General features: G+C 40.6%; 2 protein-coding genes across 2 annotated transcripts in view; both read right to left on the minus strand.

Moving 5' to 3' along the window:
• LOC138054489 (uncharacterized) overlaps positions 1-6,343 on the minus strand; it is a 56,980-nt gene extending 50,637 nt beyond the window's left edge. The window contains exons 1-6 of the mRNA XM_068900941.1: positions 6,229-6,343; positions 6,089-6,161; positions 5,870-6,005; positions 5,758-5,776; positions 5,419-5,634; positions 3,499-3,768 (exon numbers count right to left, since the gene is read on the minus strand). Of these exons, the coding sequence (XP_068757042.1) occupies positions 3,499-3,768; positions 5,419-5,634; positions 5,758-5,776; positions 5,870-6,005; positions 6,089-6,161; positions 6,229-6,285 (771 nt within the window). The 5' untranslated portion in view covers positions 6,286-6,343. The remainder of the gene's footprint in view (positions 1-3,498; positions 3,769-5,418; positions 5,635-5,757; positions 5,777-5,869; positions 6,006-6,088; positions 6,162-6,228) is intronic.
• A 3,315-nt stretch (positions 6,344-9,658) lies between these two features.
• LOC138054490 (eukaryotic translation initiation factor 2 subunit 3-like) overlaps positions 9,659-12,500 on the minus strand; it is a 16,804-nt gene continuing 13,962 nt past the window's right edge. Inside the window, exons 12-14 of the mRNA XM_068900942.1 lie at positions 10,901-11,014; positions 10,625-10,797; positions 9,659-10,036 (exon numbers count right to left, since the gene is read on the minus strand). Of these exons, the coding sequence (XP_068757043.1) occupies positions 9,982-10,036; positions 10,625-10,797; positions 10,901-11,014 (342 nt within the window). The 3' untranslated portion in view covers positions 9,659-9,981. The remainder of the gene's footprint in view (positions 10,037-10,624; positions 10,798-10,900; positions 11,015-12,500) is intronic.

Raw genomic sequence — 12,500 nt, forward strand, 5'->3', positions numbered from 1 at the left:
TGGTCACCAATTAATGAGAGAATAATAAAGGAAAGATTCTACTCTAAGTTTGTGAAGGTTACGATGATACAAATGTACGCACCAACCAATGATGCAGATGAGCAAACGAAAGAAGACTTTTATGGGAAACTACAAGAAGCAACCGAGCAGGTACACAATCATGATATGTTAATCATCACTGGAGACATGAATGCGAAGGTTGGAAACCTTGTCAACGGCCTTGGAAGAGTAATGGGACGACACGGACTGGGCACGGTTAATGATAACCGAGAAAGACTGAAAGAATTCTGTGATTTTAATGAAATGGTTATCACTGGGACAGTTTTTCCTCACAAGGAAATTCATAAGGAATCCTGGATGTCACCCGATGGAAGAACAAAAGATCAAATAGATAACACTCTGGTTAACAGATAATTTAGAACATCAGTGTTAGACACGAGGGCCATGAGGTCAGCAGATGTGGCCAGCAACCATTACCTTGTACGATCAACCATCAGATTAAAGCTCAAATGAGCACCGGTAACAAAGAGTGCCAAGAAGAGGTTCGACACGCACAAACTCCAAAACCACGATATACACAGAAGGTTCACCATACAGCTGAAGAACAGATTTCAGGCAATAGCAGTAGAAAAGCAAATGACTGATGAAGGAAAAGAACAAGAAGGCCAAGTGGAAAGGAAAAGCGAGATAATGGAGAAAGCTTATGCCAAAATGGCAGAGGAGGTATTAGGGTACAAGATAAAGAAAAACAAGCCATGGTTAAGTCAGGAAGCTTGGACTCTGGTAGACAAAGGAAAGCCATCAAACAGAAGCTAATCGGTGCAAGATCAGAGAGGCTAAAACAGAGATGGCAAGATGAATACCGACAAAAGGATAGGGAAGTTAAAAGACAGGTTAGGGTGGATAAAAGAAGATGGACTGAAGAGATCGCAAAAGAAGCTGAAAATGCGGCTAAACAACAACACATGAAAACACTGTATACCCTGGCCAAAGTATTAAGTAACAAAAGGCCAAGGCAGAGTGCTGCAGTAATGGACAAAACAAGCAAGATCCTTAATGATAAAGAAAGTAAGAGCAGACGATGGTGGCAGCACTTCTCTGAAGTACTAAATAGAGAGAACCCTAGTAATCCAGTATGTGAAATGGAGATGGAACTGCCGGATGAAATAGAAGAAATTGATACATCTGAACCCAGCAGAGCTGAAGTAAGGAAGGCAATAGGGCATGTGAAGAATGGAAAAGCACCAGGAATAGACAACATACAATCGGAGCTGCTCAAGCCGACATTGACTATGATACCATTAAAGTCAAGGAGATCATAGACATAGTGTGGAGAGATGAGAAGACACCAAGAAAATGGAGAAAAGGGCTGATTGTCAAACTGCCAAAAAAAGGAAATCTGAAAGAATGTAAAAACTGGCGTGGAATTACGCTGCTGTCAGTTGTCAGTAAGGTCATGGGGAGAATTGTGATTGACTGGATACGAACTGGAGTAGAGTCAAAGCTTCGAAAGGAACAAGCAAGTTTTAGACCAGGTAGGGGAAATACTGAGCAAATTTTCATATTGAGAAATATCATTGAGCAGTCAATAGAATGGCAGTCATCATTGTACGTTAACTTTATAGATTTCGAGAAAGTGTTTGATTCAGTCCATAGGGATAGTCTATGGTTGATTATGAGAAGCTACAGCATACCACCCAAGATAATCGGCATGGCGAAAACGCTCCATGACAACTTTGAATGCACAGTAGTGGATGGCCAGGATACAACGGAGTGGTTTAAGATCAAAACTGGAGTGAAACAGGGTTGTAACATGTCAGGTTTACTATTCCTGCTAGTCGTTGATTGGATAATGAGAAATACATTGCAAGAAGGGAATACTGGAATAAGATGGAAGTTCAATACAAAGCTTGAGGATCTCGACTTTGCGGATGATATAGCCCCCTTTGTCATCGACCAGGTAGCACATTCAGACTAAAACCAATAAGCTGGCCCAGAAAGCAGGAAGGGTGGGACTGAAAGTTAATGTAGACAAATGTAAGCTGCTCCAAATAAACTCACGGAATGATGTGATAGAGGTAAATGGGTAAGGAATAGAGGAAGTTGATAGATTTGTGAACTTGGGAGCTATGGTTTCCAAAGAGGGTGGAGGTTCTGAAGACATTCATAACAGATTAGTTAAAGCGAAAGGGGTATTCTTGAGATTGAAAAAGATCTGGAGCAGCCACAGCATCAGTCAACGAACCAAAGTCAGGCTATATAAGACACTAGCGAAGCCAGTCTTGATGTATGGCTGCGAGACATAGAAGATGAATAAATGTGATGAAAAAAAAATCGATGTCTTCCAAAGCAGATGTCTTAGACGGATATTTAACATTCGTTGGCAAGAAAGAATTACAAACAAAGTCCTGAAGAAGGCTGACACAGAAAAACTCAGTGAGGACGTGCGAAGGAGAAGACGGAAATTCATCGGCCACATCATGAGGAAAGAACCAAACAATGACTGCAGAACTGCATTAACCTGGGCCCCAGAGGGGCGGCGAAAACAGGGAAGACCAAGGACAACACGAAGAAGGACGGCACAGAGAGAAAGAGAAAAAGCAGGATGGAAGAACTGGAGTGAGGTACAAATGGCAGCGGCTGACAGAGATGGTTGGCGGGATTGTCTTGAGGCTTTATGTGCCACATGGCACGAAGAAGATAGGTAGGTAACAGAGGTGTAGATTTGTAAAAAAGACAGTGCATGTCACAGATTACATTTGAAATGATATACCAAGAAATGCTTGTTTACGATCTTTGGTTAAGGATCTCTGATCTTGAAGAAGTTGCAGAATGAAACCAGGTTGTAGCGAGAAACTGATTAGTGAACTAAGACTTTGTACATGTTGTTGCCTCCTTGTGGTCTCCAAAAGTTTTCTAGTTGACGAAAGAAAGGGAGGAGGTTGTTGCTCTACTTTTCCTAGTCTTCTTTCTTGCAGACAATGTGCAGAGCAGCACAACAGTCAAGAACAACAACCCCCTTTGGCCCACAAATTCTATGATCAAGTGCTGCGAGACAGGACCAATGAAAAATCACCTTTATTTCACAGAACTTGAATCGCTGGTAATGATACAATACAATACAACATATACTTAATTGGTCACAATAAGGGCTTTTCAGGGCCAAAATTTGAAACAGAACAGAACAGAACATTCAACAACAACTGTTAAGAATCCCAGAACGTGTCTTGAACCCGGGATCGCCAGATCTGAAGGCAAGTGCCCTAACCTCTAGGCCACACTGCCACCATGATTGTAATAAATTTGTCTTTTACAAGAGAAACAGTAACAGTATTTCAAGAATTTGAGTGTGGGTCCATTTACATGTAACCCTAACTTTGACCTCCAGGATGGTAGACTGTACAATGCTTCATCAACTTTGCTAAATTGTGAACCATAATTTAAACGATGCAATGATAATTGTAGACACTCACTGAAAATGGACAAACACAAACTTACCCTTAGGGAGTAATCAGACTCTGGGATATGATTTTGTCGCTCTTGCCTCTTGAGTTTAGTTATGGCAACATCAGTGTCCTCAGGAATTCTTATATCATTTAGTGTACTGAAATCAAACTCTGGTTTACCATCAGGGGTTGTTCGGACATTGAATATGATGATGCGAGTTCCACTGGGATTCTGAATGCCAGCAAACTCTGCTAGCAGCTCTTCTTTGCGTTGAAAAACTGAGTAGGTGAGAATGTCTTGCAATGCCTTCTCCTTATCTGACTTTGGAGCAATCTTTAAGATGCGTTAAAGATTATTCAAAAAAGGAAACTGAGCTAAACATTAAACAAAGACAAGCGAGGTTGAGTTTCCTAGTTTCACAATACAACCTTACCTGAAAACACGGACACTTAGTTTAAGTCATGTACAAATGGTTTTTACAAATAATATTTTAATGCTTTCCCAGTGACCTAGCAGAAAGTACTGCAATAGGTCTGACTCCAACTTGGAACACCTCACTTAACGAATTTTTTTTTGTAAAAACACTATCATAAAAATATCAAAAACAATTATTTATTACTGTAATCCAAAGCAAACAACAAGAAAGAAATTAAATAATTAAATAAACATAAAGAGAAATTAAAGTAAATAAATAAATGGATTATTGTTTTTAAAATAAAATTTTACGCAAGATGGCGAACTCCGAGCTTAAAATTAGAAAAAGATAATTTTAAAAATGTGTTTAGGGTTAGGGTTCAACCCTAACCCTAAACCCTAAAACCAAATTTCCCTTTTAACAGCTGATGGAAATTTGTTGTGTAACACGAAACCTTTCCGCTGCTCACAGTACCGAACAAGACCCTAACATTTAGCAAAACAACATGAACAATATTAACCAGCTTTCGAATCAATCAAGCATGCACAGTGATAGAGTGGAAAATTCATGAATATGTAGAAATGATACAAAAAGTAATCACAAAAAAAAGTAAAAGGAAGCATTCTCGTACTTGTGAACACTCCAGCAAGGACTGATAGAAGGGATGGACCTTATTTACAAAAAGACAAGACCAGGGGCGGAGCTAGGACCCGAAATAGTTTCTAGGGGGTCCGGGGGCATACTCCCCCAGAAAGATTTTAGATTTTAACTCTCCAAAGTCCCCTTTCCCATGTTTCTGACCGACTTCCGTAAAATGTTGGAAACCGGTATGGATCTACCCCTGAAGACGGATTCGCTTACCTTTCTTTCAACCATGGTGTCCAGAAAAATCAGAAAAACAAGGTCCCACCAAAACCAAGGTTGAGGATAACTCATCTCCAGGTTCTCTCGGTGTTCCAAGATGGCGGATATGTCAAATTCCCGACCATGGGGCAATGCCTACATGTCAAAATCCCAACCCAGGGGAAGGTTCTCTGAGTCCCAATTTCCCTGGGGCTTAACATTGATAGGTGCATCATTTAGGCTTGACTATTAGCACTTCTAAAGGGTGTGGGCTTATTCAACAGTTGCATTTATAACGTCAGTCTGCATTTTACCCCTGGTTTGCAGTCTGCATTTTACACTGACCAGTTTGAGTCCAATCCTTCTTACCTTTCGAAGGGCTGTAACACCGGCAGTCTCTTATTCACATGAAGCTACCGTTTCACGTCTTTTACTTGTACGGTGGGAATTGGAAATCAAAGCCAACGTTCTTACAACTAATAAAATAAGCTGGCATTGTTATATTTACCCAGAAGATACAAATAATTTGACAAGTCTCACCGACGACAAATTTCGACCAATCCACTCATGTAATACGATTTTCCATTTCTAAACATGGCGCCAATTTCGAGTTTGGCGCGAATCGCGAGCGTTGCGAGTCGCAAAACTAAAAAGCAGATGGAACCATTAATCGTGTATCAGTGCAGGCTTCACGTAAATATTTTTTTTTATGCTTTATAAAGGATATTTCCATCAGAATCCCACGTCACCATGGGTACAAGAATAGTTTCCGCTTTGATAGCTTCCAGGTAACTTTGCGAAAGAAAACCAACACTTTTCGTAAAGTTGTTCTTAGTAAACACAATCGCATCCCGTCCAAGTCGCATGGATCCCGATTTAAAACCATTTCCGTAGTGACCAACAGGCATATGTTGTCCCTTTTTAGCCACCTACGAAAAAAAACACTGTACGGTAAGTAAACTTTCACAACTTGGAAGAAAAATTGCCGAAGGTTACTGCACCGCAAATTAACAACACGAATGAAAGTAACGCAATGTGCGAATCATACGTACCTTATCGCAAAAACCGAAGCTGCAATTGTCAAAATGGAACATAAGCATTAAAGATGGGCAAATTAAATACGCAATGGGCAAATAGGTGCCAAAAAAAAACCTCACATCTCACCTAAGCATTTTGTGCAATTTCTCGGGGCCCATGCCGGCTCCGTTGTCGGTGAACACCAAACAATACTTGTATTTATTGTATGCTTTAACATCTATCCATAGCTGACTAGCATTAACATCTGGATCATAAGCATTGTCTAAGGAACAAGGACAAAAGGGAAAGACGATGACAATTGGTAAACAAACGGACAAAATTCGTGAATACGCTTTGAATTCTCACCGATGAGTTCGGCTATAGCGCTGAACGGCCAAGTGTGACTTGTCGAATTTGTATGCAAATACTTCGGACTGAGCTGAAAAAAAAATCGCTCTCTTAGAATTCCTGCCCCTCGTCGGTTTACTTGCAAACACCCATCTTACAGTGCTCAGGCGGACTCCTGCATCCGCAGAATCGACTGAAGGTCTACGTGCCGCCATGTTGCTTCACACTAACCACCCCTGGAGCTTGCGCCTGGAAAGACTGAGTGCGCTTGTGCGTGATTTTACTATCGGATTTAAAAGACGTGATGAGGAGAAAAAATGGCACATGAGGGAAAATGTCAAAACTGACCAATCAGCTACTTACATTATAATGATTGACATGTAAGACTGAAAATACTAGCCAATGAAAAAATTCAATGGGTGAACCCACCAGCGCGCGCATATGTTTGGATCGTAGTTACTCGCGTTTCGAACTTTGAATTTGAATTTGCTGCCAAGAAAGCTTCATGAGGTAGAATTTTCTCTACTTTTAGTCTCCATTGCCACACAATCTCGTTAGATGCATAGCGCTCATTAAATTCACTTAGTATTTGAACCTTCGAGAAACAAAAAGAAATTGCCAGTTATTGCGTAACAAAACTGAAAAAACGGTTTTTAATGAACAATATTTGAAACAAGAAGCGCTGATGCACTTATTGTCTACGCCACATAAAACTTGATTTTCCTGCGACACGAGTTTTAAATTACTTGACTGGAAGAATGAAATCGTCGGAAAACAAATAACAAATGAACAGACTTTGATACCCACGTGATTTTCACATGTCAATAGAGGCTTGCAGTGAGTGATTCACAGGTGTTACTACCTAATATGGAATTAATGTTTGCGCCTGTGCTGACGTGTCGTATTTCAACTTTTATTCTGGGTCCTTCTGTCTTCCTCATGATCTCCATGGGGTCAAAACCATTGAATTCTCCAACTTTATTGCATTTGAACCAAACCTTGCCCTGACAGGTTTCCTGAATTAACGTGCTCAAGAAACCTATCATTGGCGTATTTTAATCCAAAAATACTCTTCGGAACGAAACGTGTCAAATTTAATTAACAGGACTGCTCGATTCACGAAAAAAGAGAGAAAAACGCCATTGGCTATCCTGTTCTTTATTTTGATGAAAAAGTTCCGATACTTTTTTCGAGCTTATTATTAAAGGTTTCTAAGGTTACCCAGTCGTGAAATGTTGTCTTACGAGTGGACTCGATTTCAAAAAGAGACTGCAAGAAAAAAGCTTTCGATTTTGCAACAAACGATCACATGGTACAAAATCCAGCATGCTGGAGGGCAAGCTCATTAATATTCCCCCTCTGGGACATTAAAACAAAGAGACCTGAACCAATCAAGCTTGATTTGTCTTTGTTTTGATGTTCCAGTGGGGGAATAAAAATGAGCTTTCCCTCCAGCATGGCGGATTTTGTACCATGTGATCTTTTGTTGCAAAAGGCCTATTCTATCACAAGCAAGACATCAATTTTCCGTTTTTTTAAAAGTTCCACTGGTCTTGGTAACTTCCTTAAAAAAAAGCTAGAAAATTGAAAAATTGTAGGAGATGAAAAGTACTTGAAAATATCCAACTGGAATTCCGGTATTTTCGGCCAAGCATTTCCTGATCACGAGAGCTGGCGCATTACTGGAAACAACAAGAGAAAATCAACGCGATCTAGAAAATCGTTAACAGAATTCAACAGTGCTGGAGTTGTTTTTTATTTATTGTCATCGCATTTGGCACCAAAAGTTGAATTTGCGCCTGTTTAGTTGTTTGTTCGGCACAATTTTTTGTAGGAACTGCAATCGAATGGAAAACTGTTCTTACTTCCGAGAAAATAAAAAAAAATAAATACAAAAATAAAAACAGTTTTTGCAAGTTCGGTTATTTATGTACCCTGCGAAAAAAAGCTTCGGTTTCTCCTACGCTTCCCGAGAGAGAAACCACTGCGAGCAACCGTCAGTTTCTTTGAGTGCGCCGCCGTCCTGCGCCAAGGACGAATAAATTAAATTTGAACCAGTAAAACAAGGTGGTAAACTTGTTTTGGCGCTAACGCGTACGTTCAGCTACGTAACTGCTGCGTTTTGGCGAGCCTGCCGCTGTGTAGTGATTTCCCGACGAAGTGATGTCAAATAACGTGGGTTGTCACGTACTTAGCACATGCTCGATGTCAAACGGTTGCTCGCAGTGGTTTCTCTCTGGGGAAGCGTAGGAGAAACCAACTGCTCGCAAGGTATTATTTATGAGGTTATCAGAGTTCACACGAACGTCCTTTTGAACGAGGTGTGATTTCTTCAAGGATTTTATATTCTGGTTGTGTTTTCACTGGCGGCGCTTTCCTTTTGACAGAACTGGCCGGCCAGTCCCCTCAGTTCGCGAAAAAAAAAAGCAACAATTTGAAGGAAAACGTGCATGATAATCCCTCGCATTCTTCTGGAGGAGTGTTAATTTGAAGGCGTTGTAGAGTTAGTTCTTCCAATTGCCCTGTCCGGCCGGTCAGTTCTGTCAAATGGAAAGCGCGCTAGGACACTTTTAGCTAGATAAAGCCGGAACCAAAAATTTTTTTAACAACAATAATAATAGCATTTATTAGTATACACTAAAACAGTGGATAGCGTTGATTTATTTATTAACGGTGAGCGAGGGTTTGTATTTATAATGCCAACGTAACGGGTACTAATTTTCCTCAGTTTTCCTAAACCTGAGCACTTGGTGCACGCCAGCGGAACTTGTATATGATCTCAGCTAAAAAAACCAAGGGATTATCGGCTCATCTTTTTCACCGGAAATTCATGCGCAGTGATACTACCTCGCGAGATCGTTAAACTTGTCCTGATAAATGCCGCAGACAATCGCATAGCGGTAGTGAGAGAAACCCCCAAATAATCTGAAATGCTATTGCCAGACGCTCGCCTCGTGGTTCCTTAATTTTCATAACTTTGTTAAAACAGTGGCAGACGAGTCTAACAATCCTCGCAATTTATTTCGTTTTACAATTCACTCCCTCTGCAGAATACACAGCCACTTATTTTCATATGCCTCGTTCTTCAAACGATGCTGTGGCCAGGTATTCTGCAGTTTTAGATCCATCATTTCCTCGGCCGAGACCCTACTTATTTCACGGTGTCGGCGTGCCTAACCAGTTGCAACAATACAACTATCTCCACTGCAATTTATACCACATTCAGCACATTCACCTCCCCCAACAAGGGGCGATTAATGTTGTTCTGCTCTTGGATTTACACGGATTGCAATATTTTGTCGCATCCTCCTATGTTGAAATATCAACCGCAACCTCTGAAGAAAACTCTTTCTCTTTCTCCTGCGCATAAATATAGCGAGAATCAAAACAACTTGAGAAAGTTTGATCGACTCACGCGATTTTCCATTTGCGCGCTTTTGAAATTCCGAATTAGCAGCTAAATTCCAGGTTATATTTCACTGTGAAAACAGATTTCACGTTTAACGAGTAAATGTTGGTCTGTAAACAAACAAACAAACATCTCAAAAGAATGGTCAGCTAGTAATCGCCCTAATGAAAACACAACCTCTATCTTTCCAATTTAATCGAAATGACAAATGATCAGAAACAGACATTTCACATGGGTACTGATTTATTTTAATGGTCGCAGGGTCTAGTCCAAGTCTAGTCTAGAACTTGACTACAAGTTCCAGGGACCATCCGTGTAACCTCTTTCTCTTCAAGATTTTATTCATGAACAGAAAAAAAAAAACTTGTCCGACGGAATCTTCTTTATAATGTACACGGCTTCTTAGCACTCACAACCAGCATGGTAACATTTTTGTCAAAAGCTGGTATTACTGGAACCACTTTGTGATATGAAGATTGGAAGGTAACGGATAGACGTCTTTTCATGACTCTGGTCTTATTGTGACTCCACGTCTTATCTGGCCCCAGCCAATCAACCTGAAAGCAAAAAGAATTTATCACATAACACAACAGCGTTAACGGCAACAACTCTTTAAACTGGCAATGTCACAGAATCAGAAGCTAAGAGACAATCACCATCAAGTTTACGTAATTATAAACTTATGACTGACCGCCCGTCTATGCTTTCATCATATTTTGGGCAAAATAGTGCGGAATAGCATTCGTTAAAGATTAAAATTTAAAACGGTCCAGCCAGACAATCACGAGATCCGGCTAGTGGGGAAGCTTTTATTATCGAGGATCAGAAAGCGTCATCTTTCGCGCGTGATCACGCGCGGCATCTCGAGGTTTCTTGACGGGAAAAAGTTTTCTTGTAAAGTATCTCAAATCCTTGCAGGTTAAATCAGATCAATCGACAAAAACAGCGAGCTGAATGAATAGTTTGTGAGATTAACGAAATCCGTTTAAGCCCGATTTTTTAAACACGGTCACATTTAATTCTCGAAGCATAAATAACGGCGTTAAGGGTGTCGGTCTCGTTGGTCCACCAAAGATGAGGTTTAAATCCGATGCATCTAAATGCAAATCCCTGACCATTGAGCATCACATGTTTTTTAAACTTACCTCCAGTGTTTCTCAACTCTTCTACTAAGTGCAATCTTCTCTCCTATCTCTGTACAGACTGGCTGAGTTAATACTATCTTGGCCAAATCTGCCTTCACCGCCAGCACGCGGCCACCGGTTGACAGCGATCCAATATTCACCATCAATACTTCATTTTTGGATAACTTTTGAACCTGTAAAGCGAATAATTACGACTTTCGAGAGGCTCTCGGTTACTGCAAAGTCAACAACTAGAAGCTGAAACAAGATCTAAATGTGGTTTTTTTCGAAACCAACCTTAGCTCCTTTTTTGTCGCCCTCAGTCCTAACTCCAAGCAGTCTTCTTAATAAAAAGTAGCTGATTTCCAACTCTGTGTAAATTTCAGGAAGTGTGCTAACAGCACCCAATACCTAACAATACAGTTTGATAACAATTACGATCTAAAAATCTACAGACCAGTAACATTTAATTCTTGACGAAACACTCACAGTAAATCTTAATATATAAAACTGACCAAGCCTAAAAGCGGAGCTCCCGTTTCTAACCCCAGAAAGCAATATAGTGTATATGGAAATAATTATGCTTCTGCGTAAAAGTACAAAGTTAATCGTCATTAGTGTATACAGTTTATAGTGATCAAACACCTCTGAGCTGACAGCAGTAAACAAACAAGCCTTGCAAACAATAACAAACAATTTCAATCAACCACTAAAACTAAAATTGTATGCATAGTAATATCTTCCACAACATTTTCCGTTAATTTGACTGATAATCTTTACAACCTCCAGTTTAGAACAACAGCAAAAATCTTACTAATCAAAAGTCAAGCTACAGCGTAGTAAATTCGCTTACTCGACTGCAATTTCACAGTCAAACAACAAAGTGGTAATTCGTACGGGACCCGTACACACCAACCTTTTCCTACGGGAGACTTAACTGATTAGAGTGCAATGAGAAGTGCTAGTTTTGTACCCCATATGAACTATGTGAGCGTTAGCCCTACTAATGGCAATGGGCCCACACAAGGACAGAGAAAAACTCTGACCAGGGTGGGAATTGAACCCACGACTTTCGGGTTAGATCACCGCTGCTCTACCGACTGAGCTACAAGGTCAGACGGGAGCAGGCCGCTGGAACTGAAGATGTTAAAGTCACGGCAATGAACATGTACAAGTACAAGAAAGGGTTACGTTTTTACAAACGTTGGCCGTGTGGCACTTTATATTTCAACAGACTTAACTGATTAGAGTGTAATGTGAAGTGCTAGTGTTATACCCCATATGAACCATGTGAGCGTTAGCTCTACTAATGGCAATGGGCCCACACAAGGACAGAGAAAAACTCTGACCAGGGTGGGAATTGAACCCACGACTTTCGGGTTAGATCACCGCTGCTATACCGACTGAGCTACAAGGACAGACGGGAGCAGGCCGCTGGAACTGAAGATGTTAAAGTCACGGCAATGAACATGTACAAGTACAAGAAAGGGTTACGTTTTTACAAACGTTGGCCGTGTAGCACTTTATATTTCAACAGACTTAACTGATTAGAGTGTAATGAGAAGTGCTAGTTTTGTACCCCATATGAACCACGTGAGCGTTTGCCCTACTAATGGAAATGGACCTACACCAGGACAGACCATGTAATAATCTAAGCCTCCCGAATGAGTAGCAAATATAGGTCGGTGTACGAGTCCCGTACGAATAGCCACTAACGTCAAACAAAGCAGCTCACGACTGGACCCCAACATCTCTGTCAACAATTAGGCCATTTCCGAGTTCATGTCTGCCTCCTTTCCAAAGCGAGTCTAAGTGCGATGTGTTTGTAATGGTAATTAGTTCTACTTTACATATGAATGAAAATTAATTTTCATAACAACCGCTGGCGCTGGCGCGC

This window comes from Montipora capricornis, chromosome 6, assembly GCF_036669925.1.
Source record: "Montipora capricornis isolate CH-2021 chromosome 6, ASM3666992v2, whole genome shotgun sequence".
In the NCBI taxonomy this organism is placed as follows: Eukaryota; Metazoa; Cnidaria; class Anthozoa; order Scleractinia; family Acroporidae; genus Montipora; species Montipora capricornis.